Here is a 27,727-nt window from a genome sequence, read left to right on the forward strand (position 1 = left end):
GAATTAAAACGTGATTTCTTGAGTGTCCTTGCTACTTAATTTTGCACTCTTAAAAATTACAACGGAGCTCAGTAGTAAAGCAGGTTAGTTATTATGTAGTACATATGTTTATGTAGAATGTTCAAATGATACAGCGAGACAGAAAGGCATTTTGCCTTTTTGAGACATTAGCAATTTTTTCACGATACAATTTTCTGGATAGATTTTTATAAAAATGTAGTTCATCCTCTAAAAAATGTCATATGATTTACAGTTTAAAACTGTATACAAAATTTATGACCACTTACAAAATTTTCGTACAAATTTCAAAGACTTTAATAAGACCGTTTATAATATTTTCGGGTATGCAGTTTTATAGTCCATTCAATGCTAGTAAGTATAATAAAGAATCAACATCAAACTTTCAAAAAACCTATCGAAAAAAATGTATCATGAAAATCAATGCTAATACCTCAAGAAAGCAAATATGTTCTCGGTTTTCCACTGTAAGTACATTCAAGCAAAAGAGTTACAAAACAAAGTGGCAAAATTCTAATGAGCACTTATGCTAGCAAAAGTACATATGTTACATACATATGTATGTGCAATATCGCTAGCTTATAAGGAAAAGCTAGGCCGACGATACGTAAGCATGCATTAGTTAAGTGTTAGTTTGTAAGTTTGTTTGTAAAATTGAACTAATGTTGCTAAATTGGAGTTATTGAAATGCCATATTTAAGTGAGTACTATTTTTGGAATTGTCAATCGATGGCAAACAAAATCTCACTGACCGTACTTTTGAAACGTTGGTTAATACCAAGTAGAAAGCAAATAAAAAATAAATTATGTTTGTCTAATTTTAGTGCGGTATAATTAGAAGTCTCTATTCAAATACTCATACTGCTTCAGCTTATACATATGTATACATACGTAGTATTATTTTTATTCTTTAAGAAACAGTGTTATGTTACTGAAAAATGTTCATTATAACTAAAGGTGTTCACTATTACTAAACCTTTAATGGTAGTGCAATTTGTTTTTCAATATGAATAAAGGTTTAGTGATAATGACATTTTTTCCACTATCACTAAATTTTCAGTGATAATGGATTTTGCTGTTTAACTACCACTGAAGAAATAAAAACCTTATTGTACTTATTTTTTAGTGTACTATGCCCAACCCTGATAACAAGTATGTAAAGTGTAACATAACACTCACAAAAAAATATACGCAAAAGAAATATTTACTTTATACAAAATGCAGAATCAAAAAGAATATAACATGTTATCAATTATCAAATCGATGAACATCAGTAGTAATAACAAAAAGTGAAAAAAAAACAACTACCATGAAACACTAGTGCCATAATTTCGAAAAATATAATAATCAAAAACAATCAAAAGTAATCTTCAAAAGTAGTCAAATTATTTTTCGATTACCTTTTATTATTTTTGATTATTTTTTCGAAATTTTTATTAATCTTGACTATTTTCCGATTATCTGTAATCGTAATCAATTAGTAATCGTCCAAATCTGAAAATAATCGTAATATAATCATTACTTGACCTTTCAAAAAATAAAAATCTAATTACTAATTATTATGATTAGTAATCATTACTTAACAGCTTTGCTTATACATATATGTATAACAAAGTACCTTAATTTAGAATGAAAAATGTTTAGAATTTCATACAAGTGGCTTAAACTAAATGCCGTGGTTGGAGAAAACACGAATTCGGAAATTTCATTGAACGATATGTTTCAGTCGACGTTAGAAAATCTTTGAATTCGGAACTTTAAAAAGAAGAAGAAGCTAACTAAAAGTATTTCCTTTCGGAAATGCCTAAATTTTTACAAAGTATTATATATAAATAAAATTATATTATTCTTCTTCTTAATTGGCGTAGACACCGCTTACGCGATTATAAGCGAGTTAACAACAGCACGACAGTCGTTTCTTCTTTTCGCTACGTGGCGCCAATTGGATATTCCAAGCGAAGCCAGGTCCTTCAACACTTGGTCCTTTCAACGGAGTGGAGGTCTTCCTCTTCCTCTGCTTCCCCCGGCGGGTATTGCGTCGAATACTTTCAGAGCTGGAGTGTTTTCATCCATCCGGACAACATGACCTAGCCAGCGTAGCCGCTGTCTTTTAATTCGCTGAACTATGTCAATGTCGTCGTATATCTCGTACAGCTCATCGTTCCATCGAATGCGGTATTCGCCGTGGCCAACGCGCAAAGGACCATAAATCTTTCGCAGAACTTTTCTCTCGAAAACTCGCAACGCCGACTCATCAGTTGTTGACAACGTCCAAGCCTCTGCACCATATAGCAGGACGGGAATTATGAGCGACTTATAGAGTTTGGCTTTTGTTCGTCGAGAGAGGACTTTACTTTTCAATTGCCTACTCAGTCCGAAGTAGCACCTGTTGGCAAGAGCAATCCTGCGTTGGATTTCCAGGCTGACATTGTTGGTGGTGTTTACGCTGGTTCCAAGATAGACGAAATTATCTACAACTTCAAAGTTATGACTGTCAACAGCTCGTGAGAGCCAAGTTGCGAGTGCGACGACTGTTTGTTTGATGACAGGAGATATTTCGTCTTGCCCTCGTTCACTGTCAGACCCATTTTCTGTGCTTCCTTGTCCAGCCTGGAAAAAGCAGAACTAACGGCGCGGGTGTTGAGGCCGATGATATCAATATCGTCAGTACGTCAGCAGTTGTACACTCTTATAGAAGATGGTACCTTCTTTATTTAGTTCTGCGGCTCGAACTATTTTATCCAGCAGCAGGTTGAAAAACTCGCACGATAGGGAATCGCCTTGTCTGAAACCTCGTTTGGTATCGAACGGCTCGGAGAGGTCCTTCCCGATCCTGACGGATTATAATTAAAAGAGAGAAATAAATAAAATATAAAGAAAACCCCTCTTATTTGTACCAGAACTACATAAATTCTATTAAAAAAAATAAATTCATAAAAAGTTATATACGAAGAGAGAGATGAAAAACATTCAGTTATGAATTAATGAAAAAGTAGCATCTAAAGCAAATACTCGTGCATACACACACGGCAAAAGTTTCAAAAACGATCAGATTGGTGGGGCAATCGAGTAGTGGAAAAGGAATTCCTTTTTAAAAACATTTAGATAAGCTTCTTAATTCTTAGAAAATTTATTGGCTTTTAAGTGAAGCTTCTTTTTGATAGCACGTTTATTCTTGTTTTTTGTAAATTTACTTTTTACGCTCCAAGATAATAACTTACGAAACATGAAAATAATTCGTTCTAAAAAGGCCTACCTTGACATTCATTAGTTAATGGTAGTAATGAAAATATACACACATCTTCTAACGATGAAAGAATTTTTCAGAATTTTATGTATCAACGTTTCCTTTTACGCGTAAAAGTAGTAGTAGTACTATGTTGGTGATAGCGTAAGGTTTTTTCAATTAGAAAGATGGCATCTCAAAAGGAATTATAAAGCTTGTTAATAATTGTAAAATTGTCAGTCACATGCATACATACTGCAATATGTGTATCAACATTAACATATACGAAAGCGTACATACATATGTACATATATACACATACGAATGCGATGCTGCTGCTATCTATTTCCACTTCAGTGGCTATGTTGACATGGAGTGGAAAGTAATTGCGTTGTTGTCGTTGCTCCAGGCAATTTGACTCTTTATTATTTAATGATCATTTGCTTGTTGGAGTTGCCTTTTTTCATAAAATAAATATATAAAGGAGTCTATATAAGCATTCATTATATAAACATTTCAATTTCCTCCAAGTATTTAATATTAAGAAAAGGTGGCATCTACTGAATTAAGAATTTTAATAAACATTTAAGCAAGATGACTTTGTATACATTCATATTCATTATTATATATTGAAATCGGTAGATTCAAAGGTCAATGATATGCTCTCTTCCTCTCAATGTAGTCTTCAATTTATACAAGCACAACGTTGTACCCAAGCTAGAATACCCTTCACAGATGCATTCGTTATACCATAGCAAAAAAGGGTATACAAAATTTTTTATTGATTTTTATCGGTACTATCCATGCTATAATAGGAAATAATAATCTGCGCCGAATTTCATGGAGACAGCTTCACAAATTCCGGTCCCAAATTCATGGAGAGCTCTATAACTGCCGATAAGACATGGGTTTATGAGTTTGACATGCAAACAAGTCAAGAATCAACGAAATTTAGTGAAAAAACTAGCCGAAACTAAAAAAAACCACGCTAAATCCGCTCAAAAATCGTGCATTCACTCTTTGTTTTTTTCGATATTCGTAGCTTTGTGCATCATCACATCCGTCGAAGACGATCAATTAATGGATTTTACACGAAGATAATTCGAACCACCATTGTGACCGAATTTAAAGCAAAAACACAATGAATACCATCGATCATCATATTCACCAGATTTGGCTTCGTTCCCCAAACTGAAACGTTTTCAGTCGATCGAAGAGGTAAAACAAAATTTGCTAAAGGAGCTGAAGGCCTTCCCAAAAAATACTTATGAAAAGTGTTTCAAGAGCTGGTAAAACCGTTGGCATAAGTGTAATACATCTTGATTACTTTAAAGGCGACAAAATAAATATTGATGAATAATTAAATATTTTGCGTTTATTTAGAATTTAAAGCACTAGGCAATTTCAGCTGCCGTTTGAGCAATGATTAAATTATTAATTGTTATGTTCATTTTTTAATAAGTTACCTCCAATAGTACATAATTTAAGCACAAAGGGTGTATAGCAGATTTATTGTTAATTCTTGATTATCCAATAGTTTTCAGTGAATTTACTACTTTTAAAAACTGAGCAGATTTTTCTCTTAAAGTATTTTTTAACCATGCCGATGCTTAGTTCAAGCTTCAAGTTGTTGTACAACCCAATTCACGAACATACGATAATTTGATTTTGAAGGCTTGAGAACGACATGCGATAGACTGATTTGGGTCTTCCTCAATAGATGCGCTAGCGGCAGCAATATTCTCGACACTACGGGCACTTCTGTATCTCATTGGCACGGGAACATTTTGTACTGTGCGTGTGGATTCAAATTTTTCCACTAGACGCTCAATTGTTACGCTCAATTAATACGACCATAAATTGGACGTAGCGCTCTTAAAATTGAGACCACTGACTCCAAATTTCGTTAGTAAATTTTAATAATTTCGACTCTTTGTTGGATCGTATATCTTACCATGATAAAATGGCAAACCTTACTGAAGAGAAATGTCAAAAGAGCGGGGAAAAATATGGAGCCGTTTGCTGTCCCTATCAGTCTACTTTTGTAGCGCCTCTATTAAAAAACCCGTTACAAGCTAAACCACTCTAGCATGTACTAGGACTGACTACAATTACTGAAATGAAATTAAGATCAAATTTAAGGTGTCTGAGGCTATTGCAAAGTCGACAAAATCTTCAAATGGCAAATGTTTATCCATCTCATTGTTGATTCCATAAAAGAAATATTTACGTATTTATGAGTATGTTTTCGTATCCTACTATATGTACAACTTTGTCTCTCGCTGTCACCTGTCCTACACGTATATTTAAGTATGTAATCACCTAATAAGGAGACGAACATTTTTATATTCGTTCATGCCTTATAAACGAGCATATTAAAGTACTTTTACTTTTCGTCTGGTTTTGAGAGCTGACTATCAAGATTATGTACATATAATTGTCAAAATGGCGACAAATTGTTTGTTGCCCTTCCGAATGCAATTGCCAAGATGCCCAGGTGATCAGATTTAAATATGTATACATACTTATACACATGATTACAGTACTTTAAATTCTTTTACGTATATAATTAAATTTAGTTAAATAACAAATAACTTTCAAAGAGGAAAGTTAGAAACAAAAAAATATTTATTTATATACATATGTATTATATCATCTACTACGGTTTTCTTACCTTGGCAATCTAATTTTGAAAACACTGAGTCCATCTCATTGAGTCTGCAGAAGAACTCTTAAAAATTCTAAATGTTTAGTTAACTTTATCAATGAAACTTAACATTTTTACAAGTACCATGTACATATGTATGACATATTGAGTTAACTAGTCTATCTTTCCTTTGTCCACCGTAGTTCTATTCTCACTCTTTATGTCATGGGTTTTATGAAAAGAAGCATAAAATTCAGTTTCCATCGTGAATTAGACTCTCTTGAATGATAACTACCTATGTATTATATGTCATAGGCTATTCACTAAATTTGAATTTTCATGGCCTCTACAAGTTTATGTAGCTTTCATGAAGCGATCGATTGGCGAACTTAGTTTAGTTTTATGTGTCTTTTTTACCGACTCTAAGACACCCGCTTTAACAGAATTCTAGACAAAATTCGAACGAAAATGCTTTCATTACCTTCATAATCACACGCACAAGTCCTTTGAACTTCGCTTGGAGCCCTCTCTAACGTACAAATATTTCAGCAAAGCAATTGTTCAGAATTCGTCGAAAATATCTAACGGTTTGGGCCGCTTTATGCGAAGAGTGTAATAATTTGGACAAAGTCGTAAAAAATTAAATACACACTGAGTGTCAGTTTATGGCGCTGCTGATGATACCAGTCCAGCCGCAGCTGTCAATTTCACTTCATCACCGCTACCGAACTCAGATGTCCGCTTATTAACAGTAATAAAAGCCATGAAAGGTGGAAGTATGGCAAAGTGACGCGCATTGGCAGTTTTTGTTGTCTTTTCGCTATTTAAGGTTTTTGTTTTCTTTGAGATTTTGCCTTTTCCATCGGTTAATTAATATAATATTGGGCTTAAATGTTTATTTATTCGCCGTGGAATAGGCAACTTTCACTTTTATTTCCTCCTGTCGCTTGTATTAATTAGTGTACGCCTTTTTGTTGTTCTATTTAAAGGGAAAAGTCGAACTTATGTGACAAAAGTGCGTGATGTAAATTGGCGGCGTTTTCTACATTTTTAATGTTATATAAAATGCTTGAATATTTACATAAGTAGTTAGGGTGAAGTTGGGTCTCCCCATAAAAACCTGCATAATGTGTTGTGCGCTGAGCAAAAGTCCCTGGGAAATACTTATAACTAAACAAGTTTATTTTAACTTTTATACAACAAGCTAAATGGTTTGCGTTTTATGATATCTCAAAAACCGTTTTTTCACTCTACGGGTATTAGGTTTTTCTTAAGTAAGGGAAAAATAGAAAATGTATCGGGTGGTTTACACTAGTTTACAATCGCTTTGCGACTGTGATGTTTTTCTAACACGTATGATTTTTTGTGATGTAGTAAAGGGATGCGGTGTCAAACCAAAATCAAATTGGTAAATACGAAACCTCAAACACATCAGACACAAATTTTTCCTTCAGATATGTTGAGTAGTGTTATTTACTATGATGCTCCCAGGGAAGTATGGATTTAAGGAACACTATTCCTTAAAACATTTGGTAATTTCCAGATAACTAATACTTTTATTTGCTATTCCTCTCCAGAAATTCTGACTGTACCCTAGACTTGAAAATTTCTTTCCGATTGAAATTATCCGTCTTGCTTAGATTCTTAATCATCATCTATATTAACTACCTTGGAAACCAACATTGATATTAAGAAAATATTGTTACTCACTAATGAGCAAACTAAAACCTTCCGAATTCATTATTTTTTATTGCCTTAAAAGCATTAATAGACATCTCGCCAGAAGAAGTCCTTCTTAACACGCTCAGTTAGACCCGCGCTTTTGGTTAGGTAATAAAGCAAAGCAAAGCAAAGCAAATTCTTATAATAAATGTTGTTAAATGGTTTTTATTTTTTATTTTGAATTTTGAATGTATTATAAATTCAATAATATTTCATTATTAATAGTTATTTTTTAAAGGACTTTTGGAGAGTTTGGTTGAAGTTTTAAGGAGAAAAATTGTTGAGAGTTAGGAAGACTGTGTCTCAGTTAATGTGAGAAATATTATATCAAAACAAGCATAACAGTTCAGCGGTTTCTAGACGTCAGCATAGTACCACGGGTGAGAATAAACTAGAGTTTTATATTTAAATAATATCATTCCCGAAAACTTTCTAGGTCATACCTTTGTTTTAACGCTAAAAGCTTCTTATTTCGTTTGCGAACAAATGTTTAGCGGTCACGAGAGCCATGCATGATATTTGTTTTTTAAATTGCATAATATTGCTCGCCAGTCGTTTCTTACTTTTGCAGTGTGGCGTTATTTGGAGGTTCCAAGCGAAGCCAGGTCCTTCTCCACCTGATCTTTCCAACGGAGTGGCGGTCTTCCTCTTCCTTTGCTTCCCCCGGCGGGTACTGCGTCGAATACTTTCAAATCTGGAGTGTTTTCGTCTATTCGGACGACATGACCGCTGCTGTTGTTAACTCAGCTAAAGCCGCGTAAGCGGTGTCTACCCTAGTAAGGAAGAAGAAGAATATTGCTAGCTAATGTCCCTTCTACACATTCCCTCTCTATAGAAATTCAAAAACATCTAAGGTCTACGGAGCTGTTATTAATAACCCTTGAGGTTCGAAAGTTTCGGCTCGACCCACCAATTAATTAAGGCGGACTTTTGAAAAATGAGACTGTAGAGATTGACCACGATGGAACTCGACTGCCTAATAACAATTTGTGATTTTGTGTGAATTTTTTGTTTGCTATTAAAATTCATACCTGCAATCACTTGGAACTTTAAGAGTCTTAAAGTTGGCTTTAAATATGCTTCAAAGTCACGCTAAAATGAAAATTTATTTGCTCTATATGTCCTCTTAGCCCACATATAACATAATTACTGTTATGAATTAAAGGTACAACATCAATTTATAAGATTTTATAGTTTTACGTGTTTTCTGATAAAACTGTACATTTTGACCATTTACGAGTGAAAGCTTAACTTAAAGCGAATTCTAGTGTTGTCGAAACCTTCAGTTCATTTCTCCCATCGTTTATCTTTGCAAGCTAACGGGGCTTTTATGTTTACATTTGCATCGTTAAAGCGCCAACCTGTTCCGGCAAATACACACATGTATAGTACATATGTATGTATGTGCACTTATGTATAATTTACCAGTGTACATATTGTCAATAAAAACGTACATTTTGGTGAATCATTGAGTGTTTTCTTAAACAAAGGCCATAAGTTACGCCAGTGAAGCGTCTGCAATGCAAAATAATCCTACGCTGATTTGTTGCACCAAATGCATTTAACTTAAACTCAGAAATAAAAATATTTGTACATATCTACAGAGAGATACTACTTTTAATAAAAAACTAACTAAACTTGCATGTACCATCTTATCATATATAATCCAAACCTCTGCTACGTTCATCGAGTATCTCTTTTGCGACCTCTACTAGACATCGTTTTTCCAATTGACACGTAACATATCCAAACTAATAAATATAATGTATTGAGTCCTGAAGAGATTATCTAATATCTCTCTGATGTCAATACGACTTTTTTACCGATTCGACATCGTAAACTTTTAATTGGCAGTAATTTATTCAATTTTAATTCATATTTATAGATAATAGTTTGTGTAGATAATCGTTTGTGCGTTTCCCAAATTGTAACGGTTATTATGAATAAAATACACCAACACGTGCTAATGCATTTGAAGAGGATCGGACTCTCTCTTCAACCAAATTTAAATTTAAGTAAACCACCACCAAAGAAAATGTGTTCTTAATTTATAAATGACATCCATCACTTTTGCCAAAAGCTCTGTGGTGAGTTCAGTAGAGCAATCAACTAAGCGTAGGTCATCCATCAAAGCCCATAGCGTCATGAAGATATGCATTAACATTACCCTTTGCAATAATTATAAATAGTCTTTTAATATATGTATGTATGTATGTACTTATATCTGTGTAAATCTTAAGTTTGAGGAGATTAAGAAAGCCCTAGAATATAACTACGGGTACACAGTAATTTATAATTGCATATATGTACATACATAAACAATAATATCGATTTTAATCAGTAAGAAGTGATGCTATAAAAACTTGTTCTCTGCTTTACTTTCGAATTATCGAATAACATCAAGAAGCACCTAATAAAAAACATTGACATAATCAACAAACATTATTATAATAAGAAAGACTGAGCTTTTAAGAAAAGTTCTGAAAATAAGCAAAAATTCAACAATTAGTAGCAATTCCTTTTTTAACGTAGCTTAGTTATAACAGATACGATTGTACTTATTAGCCTTCCATGTAGCCCATAACACCAAAATTGGTAGTTCGCATGCATTCGATTCCAATTCCTATTTATATTTCTTTGGAGAAGTTATAAATAATCGATGTTGTCGGAACCGCCATGATGTCTAGTCATACGCAGTAAAAAGTGAAGCTACAGTACTCCAATTGGCCTCTCTAGATTTCTCGGTTACCTGCATTTATTTCTATTTGAATGACAAGACTTAAACTTCGAATTTAAAATAAAATTTAGAGAGATCATAAGCACCATGGAACTGGTCTAATTCCATAAATCTGAAAATAATAGCAAACTTAAAAAATATAATTTTTGTTTGTCGAGTTAAGTCCTCCACTACCGAAATAATTTAATGAAAAGGAATATGCAAACCATTTTAAATTTATCAAACCAAACAAAACGCTTATATTTAAATGAAGTTCGTGTTTTCTTTAATACAAGTTGGCAATGCAATACAACCTTTACACTTCTGTCCACGCAAATTTAATTATGCACCCTCTGGAGCTTTTCGCAAAAACAAGCAGGCGGCCGAAAGTGCGTGGTGCGTGGTGCGTGGCCTCAAAAGAGTGGTAGGATAAAATCATGTCGCACGTAATAGCTCACCTGTGAGAGGAGTAAAGGCCCAACATACAGTAGTGTCCGCTTAATTTAACTTAAAATTTATTGGGTTGCAAGAAACTTAATGAAGATTCCTTAGGGAAGAAATTCGCTTAATTACACATATGTATGTTTTTTCATATACTAACCTAGTAATATAAATTTGAGGGAGTTTTAATTATGTAGAGATATTTTTTTTTATAATAATCTGGAGCGGTGGCCATCATAGCAGTATCTACTGTACATATATAAAACAAACGAATACACACACATATACATATGTATGTTTCACGCTACGCAAAAAGACTTTACCGTATTTCATTTTTATACTCTTGCAACATGTTGCTACAGAAAATAAGAGTTTTGTTCACCTAACGGTTTTACGTGTCACCCAAAACTAAGCGAGATAGATATAGGCATATCTAGTATATATGTACATATGTATGTATATAAACAGTAAGTTTGATATAAGATAGCTTAATGAAACTTGGTACACAAGTTCCTTGACAAGAACGTAAGGCGTATTTCGTATATACATACTTATATGATATATAATATATAGGTATATGTATATACATATGTGTATATATAATTGCTTGGATTCCGATCCTCTGATTGACGTTTTGCATCTTAAGGTATTTCCATGGCTTTGATTCTTGTAAGTTGCAAGAATAAAAAATGTTCGGTTACACCCGCATTTAGCTCTTCCTTATTTGTTCAAATCTTGATTTAAATGACTTCACGTGTCACAAACCTGTTTGCCTCAGTTGGCACGCAAAGTTTTGGGCTTCCTCAGAATATTGCAAGAGTGTTGTTATAATTTTAAAGTTGTGTACTGAAATGTAGCTAAGGAATGTCAATACGCAGGTGTGTTAGTGAATTTCTCTGTTCTTTGTTTTAAGATAGTAATTCGGGAAATCCAGACGCTGCATATCATTTTGCACAGTGGGTCGAGTAATAAAATGAAATAAGTTGAACAAAATTATCCAAGATGACTTTTTGACTTATATGATAGCTGCTTACTCCTCATAGTCTTTATATTTCGAGAGAATAAAAACAAATATTTACTATTGAAAATCGCTTTTTTGTTGTACAAAATATTCTCCATTAAGATCTATACACTTTTGAATACGTTTGAGCCCATTTTCGAAGCAGTTTTGCCCCTCTGAGTGAGCGTTCTAAACGCATCAACCGCCTCATCAGGTGTCGGAAATCGTTGACATTTTAATTTACTTTTACGCATAAGAATAAAAAGAAGGAAATCGGTGCCAAATCAGGACTATTTGGAGGATGATTCATCAAATGATGTTTTGAAAGGTGATCCATCTTCGGCCGTTGGTTTTTTTATTTTCTTAAAAGACAATTGGCAACTAATATCGCGCTGGTATCTTGAGCACGACCCACTGTGGGTACACAAATTTCTACATATAATTTCTCTTGGTGAGAGGAGTTCTGAAAAATGTTGTTCATTTCCTATTGAACTGAGAGCTTAAAACAATTTCGTCAACAAAAATCGTTTTTTTTTAGCTCTCATACTTTTCTTTATTTGATGTCCAGCTGCAATTTAAACACCTCTTTCTTTTACTTTTAGGCCGAATCGCCGTTGTTGCCCACCAGCAACAAAGACAATACCAAACCAGCAGAAGCGAATAATAATAACAGCAACAACAACAATAATAACACCGTACCTAACCACATATCAGCGAAAGCACACCAACACAACTACACAGCCCTCGATACCACCGCAAACTCACCGATCCACCAATGTTCCACAGACACACTCAGTCACAATCCCAATCACAACCACAGCGTTTACAACTCAACTAACATTACAGCCGCCTCGAGAGAGCAACTTTCAGCTAACAAGCTTTATCTGGACGCACTTGCGCCATCAGCTTCGCCCACCTCATCTGGACCGAGTATTTACGGCACACCGGCCAGTGAATGTCGACGTCGCAGTTCGGTAGCATCTTTACAGTTATTTGATAGTAATACGGTGACTATAACCACCACCACATCGACAACGATTGATGGCAGCGGTCAAACTGAAGAGAGCATAATCGATTTGGACGACAACGCGGATAATACGGACAGCGATAACTATAGCGAATCGAACGATAACAGTTATTCCACACCCACCACAGCGACACTGTATAGCAATTATCACTACAACCAAACGCCCACACATACACATCAATATAATTTATATCCAAAAGACTTCTTCTCCAGCATCGAAGGCGAACGACCGGAACATTGCTCGAAAATGAAGACGAAAGTCGATGCTGTTGGACGCATAACCGGAGAATGGGGACGCTGGCAATTACGTACTGTATTACTGATCTTCTTGTGTAAGATACCATCCTCGTGGTTTATGGCTTGTATAATATTCACAGCGCCCGCACCGCGACATGGTGAATTCTTTTGTAAACCGCCAAATACGGTGGGCGCACAAAACGACACACTGTGGATAAAGGTCTCACATCCGCAAAAGGAGGAGGTGGATGATCAAGAATTTAGTATAGATTTTTGTAATATATACCAGGATGCACAAGAGCATGCGCATCACTATTACCGTTATGAACGACCCGAACTGGAACCGCGCGTATGGGAGGAACCGACTTCGCGCAATATGAACATTATCCCATGCCAGCAGTTCGAGCATAGGGCCGAGTACCATTCGGTAGTGACCCAATACGATTTGGTATGCTCGCGTGACATCCTGGTGTCAGTAACACAATTCTTCCATTTGTTTGGCGTCCTCACCGGCGGCATATTGGCGAATCATCTGCTCAAATAGTAAGTGGTCTCATTTTAATTAATTCATAAGTTTTTGTTGCCTATAGAACGTGGATATCTCATTACTTTTGAGCTCTTGAGCTCAAAGGGTGGCCCTATTCATTGTTTCGGATACATTTTCTTGAAAATTCATCTGTAAAATTAATTAAAAGTTTCCTTACAGTAAAGCCTTTTCAGACAAAAATATATGTAAATGATTATATGTTTAGGTTAGATTAAGTGAAGTCACAGTTAAACAATAGGCCATACCAAATAATACCATCACAATATTACTCAACATTAGTTTCGTAAAAGCAGAGAAGCCACGCAAGAAATGCTCAGAAGCTCCAATAACTTCGACAGTTGGGATTGGGAAACACTGAGTTTAGTATCATGGTGGAAAAATTTAAAATCGACGTTCTAATATCAAATCCTACTAAATTAAAAAAAAAAAAAACACATTATAAATCATTTAGGTCTACATCGCAGTTCTTCAACGTTTCCAATGCAGTAGTCGATAACTTTTTATCTTTCGACTTTTGCTCTTCCCCCAATGGCACTGATCAAGTTCACTTTTGAGCTTCAAACGTCACACGACGTTGGAATCATCTATCAAACAGTCAATGAGGTTTTCCATTTCTTTGATTTTCAAAACACATACTTTTTCTGGAAGCAGCAAACTCAGTTGAAATCCATCCAATAATTCTCTAGAAAGGAGCGTCTTGCCCCGGGCGCAACGTCTAGTCAAAGGACAACAAAAATTTGTTGAACTACTCACGAAACCTTTCAAAATACTCGCCTCAGTATATTGCATTTACACCTTCTAACCCACGATTTAAAATTAGTAAGTGTCTTGGACAACAACAAATAAAGTATGTATTGCTGAAACCCAAATGAACTTAATGACCGCTACCAAATCTAATTCAAAGAATTTAACGAGCTACACTCTTTATAGTATGTTATAACCACCCTAACCTCACTTAAGCGGCATTAACTTTTACCAACATACATATATACTAAATATTAAACACTAATAATTTTAAATTTAACGATATTCACATGATAAATATAACTAACTGTCTTCGCCACAGCTTCAGTCCACGTAATGTGATGCTCTTCGGCATGATAACGCAGATATTCTGTGGCAATCTCACGGGACTAGTTGCCTCATACGAATTACACGTCTTCTTCCGCTGCTTGTCTGCGGTATGTTGTGCGCAAATGTACACAGCTGGCGGTGTAATAAGTAAGTAATACTTTTAACAAGCTTCTTGCAGGCTGCTCAAGATCACTTTTACGTTGACTCATTTTTACAGTGGCCGATATAACGGGTGGCGTTTATAAGACTTGCGTTTCGACACTCTTCGAACAATTCTGGTCAATAGGTGTTATACTACTGCCCGGAGTGGCGAGTTTCTTCTCCAGCTGGTCGCATCTTTATATGGCCATCTCATGGCCCACTGTGATACTCATATACTTGTGGCGGTAAGTTGGAGCCTGTCGATCGCTTTGTATGTCGTAACAATACTTTATATACATTTTATATGATAGTTGGATTCCCGATTCACCGCGCTGGATGATACAGCGTGGTCGTGTAACAGACGCTAAAAATATTCTCATGCAATGTGTGGAGGTGAACGGCACGCGTTGTGGGCTTCCGCACGACATCGATCAGCAGCTGCAATTGCAGGCGCAAACCGCTATGGACGCACCGCCACCACCAGGCTGGTGGTCAATATGGAAGGGTAAAAATGTCGTACGTAATTTGATCTGTGTACACTTGGCGTGGTCCCTCTACATTGTCGTGTACTACGGCATGTTGCTGAACATACGTTCGTTCAGTCGCGAGCATCTCGAAGTAAACACAGCTGTGGCGGGCTTAAGCGAAATAATCGGCACTTTTATTGGGCTCTTCCTGATATTGAAGACTACGCGCAAATGGTTGTGGACCGGTCTGTTCAATGTTGTGGCCGGCCTGATTGCATATCTCGGTTGGCTGGTGCCAACAGACTGTAAGCTAGTTTTGTTATACAAATAGAACTATTTAATTTATTAATTTGTTCCTCACTTCCGCCAACATTTAGTACCGTTCGATGCACGCGTTGCGCTGCTCATGCTCTCGGCTATGATCTCGAAAATGGCCATCTCCACCACACTCTCCATACTCACCACCTGCACCGTTGAGCTAGTAAGTGAGGAGAAGCGCAAAATCACCGCATTCTCGGCGATATGTTGGGCACGTTTTTGGCTACTGGGTGCGCCATTTATCGGCGCTACTGTGATCTTTGGCATGATGGTGCCGCAAACAGCTTTCGCGTCACTCGCAATTGTTGGTGGTGTTTTAACCGCCCTCATTACAAGTCCGCGTACAATAAGGAAGGAAGCGCTTGGCGGCAGCAATCGAGCGACCGCTACACAGGTGGATGGCATCGATAATAAAGGCTTCACAACGGGACCGACACTCAACAATCCAATATTCACAAATATTACGAAACTGGCAGCACCCAACTCTAATTTACCACCGCCAATGGTGCCCGGTGTTTGGACGACGAAACATCACGAAGACAGTCCACCCGTCTAACCCCCAAACTACAATACGAATAAATGGCCATCAATCGGCGATATAATTTCGTAAATTATGTCGGTTGTAAAAGTTGTTATGCTGTGTACAGGATTGTAACGCACAACGCTTCCTCGCATAATGTCACATGGTCGACAGAGGTCGCTAGTGGTTCGCTTCACATACAATTAGACTATATAAGTAGTAAACATAACAAATTTTATTTCGAACAAATTTATTTTAACTATTGCATAGGTAGAGAATCGAACGCACTCGTTTTTGAGACCACGATTGCATCGTATGTTACAATTCTGTCCACACATTCTTTCTTTGTTAAATAGTTTCCTTAAAAAGTCATAATTATTAAATGCAGTTATAGTTGAAGAGGAATGAGATAAAGCTATAAGCAAAAATATTTATATAATATAAAAATATTACGTATATAATGTAACTAGTGAACAAATATATGTATATGTAATATATATTAGGGTGGTACTTAAACAGAGAGGGCAAGTTTTTAAATATCACGTAGATACCATTACAATCTAAGTCAAATATATAGTCAAATATATATTTCTTTGATTGGATGTGTTACACGCAGGGTAGCGAATTTTCTAACTAAAAAAAATTATTAATAATTATAATTTCTATTTTTGATTCCAATGTGGGGATTAAAAGTTTTAAGTTACGTCTTAATTTTCTCAAAACAGAAACTAAATAAATTATTTTTATTTTCATATCTGAGCTAAAAATATAGATAATATTTTTTTGGGAAATAATTTTTTTTAATTAAAAATGTCTTGGTTTATAAATTGAAAAAACTATTTTTTAATTTAAAAATTTGAGTAATAAATATTTTTGTTTTTAATCAAAAGCAGAATGAAAAGTGCTAAAAGAGCAAAGATTTACATTTTTCTAACTGAAACATTATAATAAAAAGCAATTAAATATATTATTAGACAAAATAGCTAAAATATGTTGATATTTTATTAAAAATAAATTTCCCTTTTCAAAAGTTAACCAAAATGTAAGAACAGGAACTCGAAAAATTTAACGATTCCAAACGAATTTCTATTTCTATTTGAAGATTGGAATCAAACATTATTTTTTTGATCCGGTATTTGATAAACCCAAATTTATTTAATTATGTATTTTGGATTCTTAAATCGATTTTTGGTATTACCGTTTTTCAATTCGGCATTTAAGGTTAAAAATTTAAAAAATATGTTTAATTCTGTTTTTTAAGATTAAAATATAAAAAGAATTTTAATTCAAATTATGTTTCAATTATTTTAATGTAATATTTGCAACCCCAAGTTCACGGGAGTTAAAGTTCGATATGGAGACTAAGGACCTTAAAAATTTATTTTCTTATGCTCAAGAGCGACGCTACGATAGCCAAAGATATCGTCTGATCACTGCGCTTACCTCAACTATCTATCAGCACCAAATTCTCAAATTTTATGTCATAACATTGACTCTTGGAGCAATTGGCCATAGTTGTGAAAGAATAACTCATTTGACTTTTTAATGGCCACCCTAATTTAATAATATTTAGAAATATAAAAAATAAACTATCTGTGAAACCATATAACGAGAGTAAAAGATACAAATTTATGCTATAAGTCTATTACCTATGTTATAATAATATAATTGTGTATATACCAAGTTTAGGGAATTCAAATGCAATTATTTCCCACAAACCGTGTTTTTGAATTGTTAACTCTTTTGGAAAGATTTTTAAATACATAAATATTATACTTTCAAAAACTAAATACTACGCCCAAATTAGTTCATTCAACAGCGAAGCTAAAGCTTCACTGAAAAACACGCCTTAAATGCACAAACTCAGCTTGAATGGCATGTGAAATTACATACTCATAGAATATCTGCTGTCAAAGCGACGGATAAGTTGTTTATGCAAAATAACATGGCTTTACACTGCAAAAAATATACAAATTAACTATCAAATATGCATACAATATATAAATATATGTGTATGTATGTGTGTGAGTAAATCTCAATTATAACATTTTAATAAATCTTTAATCAAGTCCAAACTGCAATTTGTCGGTTCACAAATAAAATAAGAAAAACTTGATAATAATATTGAAAATGTTCTTAGAATGTCCAAATGTCAGTCTGGTATATAATTTTTCAAATATTTTGGCAAATAGATGCAATAGAGGAGACCGAAAATTAAGACAATTTCATACCGCTAGTTCCTTTGACAGAAAAGTAACATGGTTCGTGCCGCCATGTACGAAAGGAAAGCAACTACAAAAAAGAATTAACTGACAGCTTATTAGACAGCTACATATGTCAAAAGATGTATCGCTTTTTATCTAATATCTAAATGAAATCTGATAAAGTTTGAAAAAAATGGGCAACATAAGTCACCTCAACTGTGTAGTCTTTGTTCTATCAATTTTATCAGTGCGGAATTTCTTGATATCAAGATTAGAGTTAAGTTTCAGATAAATAAATTAAAAAATAATAACAATTTTTTTGTTCGAAGCCGAAATATTCACATCATACACACATACATATGGATATACTACATATATAACTTTTTGCTGGAACTGTTTGCCTCGCACTATGTGAAATATATGTATGTACATACATATATACATAATTATTCAATGCACAACAAGCTTCAGCGATCTAAACAAAAGTACAAATATTAAGTAAAAAAAGGTTCAAAACAAAAACGAAAAACAAGATCAAAAACGAATTGCTCATAATTTAACAGTAAAATTGAAATCAGATAATTTTTACAGTGTGAAATGTTGAAAACAAACACTAACTTAAAGCCTGGGTTTTTCAACTGTAAATACGGCCCAATATACATATATATTTGACCGGACTAACCAGTGCTATATATATATTTACTATAATAAAGTAGTAACAAAAGTAGTGAAATCCGAAGTGTATTCTTAACTTTTCAAATAACAGTAACGTTTTTATTTTTGTTTTGTTCAAATCTGTTTTACGTAGATCATTTAAGGGCGTATTCTAATCTAGAGGTCCGAAATTCGAGCGTTTTTTTAACAATTGTTAAAAAATTATTTGATATTTTTACTATCCATTTTTTATCATTTGTTTATTTGTAATTGAAGTGTAAATTAATTTAAAAAATAATTCATTGAGTTATGCGTCGTTGAAGTAGTGGGGAAAAAGGCCGTGCCCTCATCGCTATGATTTCTACCTTTGAGATCATCTGAAAAATAAAACAATGATAGATTATTGATTAGTACAAATGTCGCTATCTCAAAACTGAAAAGAAATTTCATAAAATTGCGACTACAAAAAAAAACTCGATTTTTTCACCATTTTTTTTTTTTATTTCTCGAATTATTTAAAAAATATTACAAATTTCAATTTTTCATGTGATAGAGAGATATTTAAAGAATTTCCATGCCATATTTCAGCTGCATTGGCTGATAGAAGTTTTTTTTTACGTTTAGCTTAAACCGCTCCAGTTGTCACGAAGAAATTCTGGAATAACCCCTTAAATTGAAGATTTGTGAAAAAATTCTGAATGTAAAAAATCAAAACTGTATTCAAATTGTATACATACATTATTAATTATAGCGGTAATTTAGATTAAACAAAATGATTTTTGTTTTATAACTACAAATTTAATTAGAAATCGTGTTATTGTTGTCGCTGCTGTTGCACCAGCCGTAAGCACTTCACAGCGGTCGAGCGGCAGTGTTTAGCGTATCCGCTCCGATTACGTCAAACAACCTTTTATCGCGGGACCAAAGGAAAGCCTCATCAAAGCATTCTGCTTCCAATATTATGAATATGAATGCGCTTAAATTTTCTGAAAATGTTTTTGAAACTCATTTTAACTATTTTCTTTCTTAGATGAAATATGATATAAGTAGGTACATATATTATTTATGTATGTATGTGAGTACTAAATATTACATACATACATATATTGTTTGCATATTTAAGAAATTTAGAAACTAGAATCTCGAAAATTTATGCAAACAGTCAATTAAATTTGAATGCTAAATAAATAAGGTTAGAAATGAAATACAAATGGCGCTGCTAAACAGTTAGAGAGTTACCTAAAATAACGAATAGTAAATTGAGGTTCAACAAAATATAATTTTAATCAGTTTAATTTACTAAAAAATAAATATCACAAATAATAAAAGACAAATGAAATGCCTAAGAAACTAAATAAACTTTTAAATGCTATTCATTTGGAGTAATTACGTAAAATATTTCTGAAAATTGTAACGGTCTTGCAACGTTACATGTACCTTAAAAATATTACAGCAACAAAACCATGTATTAGGCACCATAAATGATAGTAATATGCTCCCTAAGTACATAAATGCACTTGTCCGTACACGGGTGTGTATGGATGTATGTGCATGGGAAGTTGAAATGTTAAATGATTTTGAAGAATATATGCATTAATGTATTTAAAAAAGAAACTAAATTCTGTAAAAGAGCAATATTTTTTTAATAAAACGGGCAAAAAATACTTGAAAATTGCGTGTCTAATTATTTATTATTAATTTATAACAAAAAATTTTATATTTTATATAAATTTTAAAACCAAGCATAACTTTTTTTATTTTAATTGAATTATTATTTTTTTTTTAAGCTGGTTAAACGTCCAGCGTTAATCGTTCGCGTTAAAAGAGCGTTACCGGGTTTCACGACACTCGGATCAACGAAAAAATTGCCAACCCGACAGCATTACCGCAAACTACAAACGAATATTCTATATGAAAAATTTTGTGCTAGAAGATGTATTTAAAGTGCTCTTTCCACGGACTTTGACATTTAGAAAGGCTTAAAAGTAGACGTTGGAATTATACGGTTTTAATCCGACAAAATATAATTATTTCGGCTATATAACCCTTTTTTGGATCAATAGAACAACATATAATGAGTCGACAACTCAAACACTGGCGGAAGAAAAGTCATGACAGTATCCAGCTTTTCGTTACATTATTAGCACAAATTTTTTATTAAAAGTCGAACCACTTAGCTGCCGAGGGCAGTTGCTAATTTACCGTACTTTCTTACTTTTTAGGTAACGCTTTCTTGGCGACTGACCTTCTTGTTTGTGATACCTGATAGTTTTGCTTTCGTTTCCTTTAGTTTTGCGTCAGTTGCTGCAGTCATGAACAAATTAACTACGACAATACACATTATCGTATTTAGTCTTGGAAACAAGAAATTATAAGATATAAATACAAATGTGCTAGTCTTGCGAAAATAAAATACTGGAAGAGAACCTGCTGGTACAATTCAGGTTAAAAAGGAGGATGTTTTTTTTTATAAAAGTGTTTTTAATGAACGCATTGCAGTGTTCTGACAGGAAGATACCACTTTTTACTTTACAGAGCGTTGGGCTGATTCGAATGTTTATCAAAACCGGAAAAGAAATTGATTTTAAACTTGCAAGTAGCTAACTATTTGTATTACATATTAATATGTTTAAGATGTTATTTATAAGCTTAAATTTTCAATCACAATATATTGTGATGTATATCTTTAAAGCTGTTAATATAATATTTAAAAATAATATGAATAGTTAATAATGCATTTCCTTCAATCCCACACTTATCATTTGTCAGCAATGCCGCCATTATGGTTGCATCGACACAGGGTGAACTTTTTAAAGTCCCAACTAATAACTACATTATAAAACATTTGACGAAAACAAATCACATCTCAAATACCTGTAAACACAAAATTAGTATTGAACCAAAAAATTATAGGACTCAAGGAAACACACACATTTTTTTTTGTGTTTCAGAAAGTCCTTACTAATGTACTGGACTGTTCCACCGGTATAATAGTCGAATACTTGTTAAAGGTTCTTACCGTTTTCAGTTGAAACAAAAACATTTTTACATGGATTTACTTACACGTCTGAGTCAAATATATTTATTATATTTACAAATGCGTTTGTAATTAAAATGTATCCATATAATAAAGTTTCTACTCATAGATGGCGCTCAAAACGAAAACAGAATGTGGACGATACAATTATTATTTTGCTTTAAGCATTACCCATTACTATAGAATTTCAGAACACTTTAACTGTTTGCAAATCATTATATATGTAAATGTGAAATGTATTAAATAATAATTGCAGTAATAAATAGTTTCAAATAATGTTTTTTTTTTTGCTTAGAGGCATAAAAATTTAATTGGCAACAACCCCAATTACTCGTGAAGTTGGCTGCAATTATTTCTATTTGCTAAAATCAAATTGAAACGGGAATCTGTATAAAGTGAGTCCAACTGAATATTATTTTACGCATTTCTATTAATATATTGTTATATTTAGTCATACAAGTGTTTCAAGAATTGAACTAATAACTAAAGTTCTTTAAAAATAAAGTTATTGCTTCCTAATTTGCTTTGTTACCGAAAAATTGTCAAATGGAGTGCTTTGAAAACAAAGAAGCGCGAACCGCTAGCTATGGTGACCGCTCTACAGAAGCGCCAAAGTTATTGAATTGCAGTGCAGTTAATCGTGCGGTATTAAAGGAATTGAATTCCAACAATGAAAGCAATTTGGTAAGCCAACAATCAACGTGTTTGAAATAGCGTAGCTCCTATAAAATAAAATCATTTTGTAACAAGTGTGTAGATTTTCCAGGAGGAAAAAAAAAACAAATTACTACATAAGTATTTCTCAACTGTATATTCAATAACTAGTGGCTATAATAATTCGGGTAAATTTTAGAATAGCATCTCCCGATTTCTTGGTTAAAATGTGTTTGTGGGGATAGTAGGGGCTAGATCAAGAAAAAAATTTCCGCTGACTTATGGGTTTTGAGATATTTGCATTAAAAGTTAAAAAATTATAATATTTAAAATGCGTTTTTCTCTGATTTATAATAAGTTTTACACTTATATCCGTTCTACACATTTTTGTTGTATTGCATATCGCAAAAACAAGTAACTTTAATCCCCCGAAATCGGAGGATGCTATTCTAAATCTTATCCACTAATTCAATTAATACTGCTTAATTTAAGGATTTGTATGCTTATTTTCATATCATGAAATAATACAGTTTGCAAGGTCAATATATTAAATATATGTCAAAAACAAATTAACTAAAGGCTTTTATAAATCTTCCAACTATGTGTATCCTATTATGCACGTCAATACATCCAGATGTCATTCTTTTCCCTTTAACACTTCAACTGTTGTTGTTGTTGAGGAATGACCTCTTGATGTTCCTAGGAAGCAGTTTTGGTCCAAGCGAAAGCATCCCAGCAGGAACTTCCTGGAGAGGAGTTCATTATGCTACTTAACTGGGAGTATACGGGCCTCACTATGTACATAAGGTGTTCGACGGGAGATATCAAGAGACAACCTGTCGTAGTCCGGAGTGCACTATTCTAACAAGTCTGTAAATATGCTCACTGTGGATTTATTGCGGGAGAGTATTAAGTACCGTGATGAGAAGAAGCGATAAACGTCAGAGAGATAGCCGTTTACCTTTGAACCCTTTATGTTTTATAATTTGAGATACAATAAGTTTGAACCTTTTATAATTATCTCAAAATAGTTTATGGTTATGAACCCGGATACATTCTAATTACATAGACCTAACTTTTGTGCTTCTATGATGTTCTTGTTGAACAAATATTGTTTGCTCGCTGTCACTGCCTATCAGACTTACAGCGGACTTTTTCTGGTGTGAATAGAAATTCAAAATGTCCGATTTCGGAACGAATTTATCACTTAAGAATATGATATAATAATTATTTATATTTTTACAGCATGAATCAACAATAGGACATGCACATATCATTCATTTACATGAATAGTGTCATAACTGAAAAAAAGGAATTTTTACTTTGAGCATGCAGAAATGTGCGCAATGTCATTGTCCATAGTATTGTGTAAAATTTGCATATTGATGCATAGAAACATAGAAAGATAAGAATGCTCAGCATTTATTCAATAAATTTTTAGTGTTTTCCTATATTTACTAAATATGAAAGCGCATGATGTATTTCGTTGTGTATTAAAAGAGAATGTTTTTCTTTTAATTTTTTTGTTGAATCTCTTTTCGTTTTTTTCAAGCAACGAGACTTTATTTTTTTTTGCATTTTTTTATTTTATATTAATGTACAATATCTTAAGATTATTCTGTGAAAATTTGAGAGCAATTAAAGCAAAATTGACGGAGATATACACTTGTAAGTCTCCGCCCTCCGATTTGATTGTGAGCGTCTGTGAAACTTTAAAGCGTTTTTCCCACAACTCACGTTTTCAAAGTCGCTGCCCCTCATAACTTCAAAACTACTGCACCGATCCTTTTGAAATTTTAAACACTATATCTGTACATATTTTACGAGGTAACGCTGGTAAGTTTTTTTGTTCATAATTTTGATTTCGCAATAACAACTTAGCCGATTTTTTCCCAAAAAACTTCGAAGTCTTCGAAAAAATTTAAAATTGGAATTTCCAAAAAACCCGTATAGCGTTATCAGGGGAAAAATATTATCTAACGAATGAATTTTCATTTTTTGATTTCGGATAATCCAGCAACGGGTTATGAGGGGCACCGCAATTCAACTTTTTTTTCGAGACCCGTCCGGACAATTGCTGCCATTGCCGTATTTTTTAATATTTCTTTGTAAAAAATTGATAAGACATTTTTCGAATGTCATACTTCAATGTGCCATTGGGTGGATAAATCAATTTTAACTGTGTCGTCAGGAAAAAAAAAAACACAAAAACATGGCTTTTTTCGTATGATTTGACCTGAACTGTAGATGGCGTCGTCAATGCTGGTTCAATGAAATTTTTATATTTTGTTCAAAGTGAAATTTTTTATGCAAAAAATAAGTAAATGGGTAAATTTATTTGTTTTAAATTATAAATTGTTATTACAAATGATATAACAGAGCTATTTTATGCTTTTATTTGTAAAATAACGTCAGGTTTGTTAGAGCTTTGAATAAGTTTACATTTTACATATTCTTTCTACTGTCGTCGGAAAATTTAAAAATATTTTTAAATTAGCGAGAGCGACAACTGAAAGCTTGCAGTCGAGTAGTCGTACAGCTGTCTAAATAACTGTGTCCATAAGAACGTGTGTATTTTGATATTTGAGAGAGGTCGCTTGAAGCCTGTCGCGCTCTATGTGTTCAGCACATAAAAGACAATGGAAAGCTTTAAACGGCTGTCGACTTTTTTGAATTATGCGACTTTTGAAGTAATGGAACTACTTGTTTTTGCGCTAGCCTAATTAGCTAGCTTTATCAGACAAATATTTTGATTTTGGGGATATATAACATAGTAAAATCATATGCGAAAGGCATTTTTTTGCTTAAAATTGGTTTACGCTGTTGTACATTGACTGAAAAAAACTGTATGCAGATGTTGATCATATTCAATAATATTTTTGTTATTTTAAAGTTCTGCCAACCTCATTTCACCTGCAGTTTTCGACGATAAAGTGGACGCGGCCGAATTTTATTAGCCATTGTATTTGTTTACTTCAGTTCTACGAAATTTTTGAATTATTTTTGAATTGTTCATTTGTATACAAATACAGGGTTTTCCAATAAGAGTGATTTGATTTGTTTTCAAAAACAAACAAACTATTTGTTAAGGAAATTAAAATGTTTTTTATTTAATGTGAAAACAGTCCATACAAATAAATTCTGAATGTAACATCATTCAAATGGCCTCCACGACTTCTTTGCCACAATCGACAGTTTTGTTTATTAACCGCACAACTTTATCATTATCGTTTTCAAGTTATTACAAGGCAAAGTCAGCAAATTCATGACGTTTAAGGTGGTTCTACGGCTTCAGTTCTGGCGTGAGAACAATTTTATACGGACGCAAGCCAAATTCCTTTATCAAAATCTGCCAGGTTGTGGTTTGAGACAGTCCTAATTCTTGGAAACGTTTAGGAATCGATAAATTTCCATGCAAAAGCGCACGAAAAGTTGCAATTGGAGAACGATTATTTTGATAATAAAATGAATAATTTAAAAACGTGAATATTATGAAAAATATTACAGTTCATGACATTAAAAATAGTCAAACGACTTAGAGTTACTTAGAAATCATATCATCCCTATTGGAAAACCCGGTACTTATATGTACAATATGAGCATATACATATGTATGTACGTATTACTTTCTTAAACGAAATTTACTGCAATTCTTTTTAGCAAATGGGAAGTCGGACCGCTGGGCCATAAAAAATACAAACAGTTCGCTCATAGTCGTTGTATGTATTCGCAATTCCTTTATTTTATTTTCTTTGCTATATATGACACACCATAAGTTGCGGTAGCGCTGGCGACGCTGCAAATGCCTTTTTAATAGGCAGTCCATTTTCGTATGTGCTTCCACTAAGCTATCGAACTTTTTACTTTATACACAAAAATCGAACGTTGGCCGGGAGAGTTGTGGACACAATGGAGCGAAGCGTTCTGAACATAGTCAGCCCATACGAGAAGTGAAATGCTACTTTTGTGTCTAAACCACGAGCAATGCGACTCCATGTAATTTTGTACAGAATGAAAGCATAGTATGAGTGATCTACAACGTCATGATCGCCGATGCTGCTACTGATTGTTTTGCTTTCATTAACGTTGTCGGCGTCCAATAACACCGCAGCCAGCCATGCCACCCATCATACTTTCTTGTCTGTCTGCCTGCCTGTCTGTCCGATCGTCCACCCGATCAAGCTCGTGCAGCTGGCAGTAAAAGCGCAGCAATCTTTTCGCTTTTCTTTCTACTATATAGCACGTAAAAACTTTTGTATGTTTGAGTAATATGTTTTTTTTTTGTTTTCTTATAATCGTTATTGAGTTGCTTCTGTCGTTGAACTTTTTTGCTATTTTACATTTTTTGCCAGTTGGTTGTAAGTTTTGACGGAAACGGTTATTCACCAAGTTGCAAACAGCAACTATCTGCATTTTCAGTTTTGAAAAAAAATAATAATAATTAATACCGCTAGTGTGTGCAATAACAAAATTAGTTGTTTCTTTTTGAAACAAATACTATATGCCTTTTCTAATATAAGGCAATTTTAAATGTGTTTCCGTAAATGTTAACAATATTTTCAAATACTGTTCAATAAAAGGGAGCAATGGGAAATTTAAGTGGAAAGCAAAGTTCTAAGGTACCTCCTGATGTGTGATTGTATATTTTCATTGTTTTTAATAACTGAAAATTGCAATATACGTATATTTTAATAATTGAAAATTTAAGTCATATATTTGTAAGATGGCCATTGGCACAATAAATAAAATAAACTGGTGAGAAATGCACGAAAATATGCACTATACTTTGTGAATAAATAACTTCCAATTGGAGTTACATGATATAGCCACTGTTTCGATTGATCAGTCACTGAAATAAATTTGAAAAAAAAAACAAGTTCTATCTGTGCATGAATAGGTTATCTATATGGCAGATTTTGTGTAAATAATAAATTATTAACAAATGTTTTGTTTACTAAATTAAAAAAAAAGTACTATGTATAACGACGTGCCACGAAATATTGTCAAGGCAGAAGCGCAATCTCAAATAATCAACTGATCGCCTATTCTTTGACCGCGCACATACACAAATGTGAAG

The 27,727-nt window shown here is 33.6% G+C and overlaps 2 protein-coding genes across 5 annotated transcripts in view; both read left to right on the forward strand.

Annotated features, from left to right (window-relative positions):
* The window catches only part of LOC120782337 (organic cation transporter-like protein), a 102,487-nt gene extending 85,696 nt beyond the window's left edge, over nt 1-16,791 (forward strand). For all 4 annotated transcript variants that reach the window (XM_040114571.1, XM_040114568.1, XM_040114570.1 and 1 more), the window contains 5 exons: nt 12,373-13,577; nt 14,648-14,802; nt 14,873-15,041; nt 15,108-15,568; nt 15,641-16,791. In XM_040114571.1, coding sequence (XP_039970505.1) covers nt 12,373-13,577; nt 14,648-14,802; nt 14,873-15,041; nt 15,108-15,568; nt 15,641-16,137 — 2,487 coding nt within the window. In that variant the 3' untranslated portion in view covers nt 16,138-16,791. The remainder of the gene's footprint in view (nt 1-12,372; nt 13,578-14,647; nt 14,803-14,872; nt 15,042-15,107; nt 15,569-15,640) is intronic.
* Nucleotides 16,792-22,450: 5,659 nt separating this feature from the next.
* LOC120766684 (transforming acidic coiled-coil-containing protein 1) overlaps nt 22,451-27,727 on the forward strand; it is a 30,862-nt gene continuing 25,585 nt past the window's right edge. The window contains exon 1 of the mRNA XM_040092328.1: nt 22,451-22,680. Within this exon, the coding sequence (XP_039948262.1) occupies nt 22,543-22,680 (138 nt within the window). The 5' untranslated portion in view covers nt 22,451-22,542. The remainder of the gene's footprint in view (nt 22,681-27,727) is intronic.

This window comes from Bactrocera tryoni, chromosome 1, assembly GCF_016617805.1.
Source record: "Bactrocera tryoni isolate S06 chromosome 1, CSIRO_BtryS06_freeze2, whole genome shotgun sequence".
Lineage (NCBI taxonomy): Eukaryota > Metazoa > Arthropoda > Insecta > Diptera > Tephritidae > Bactrocera > Bactrocera tryoni.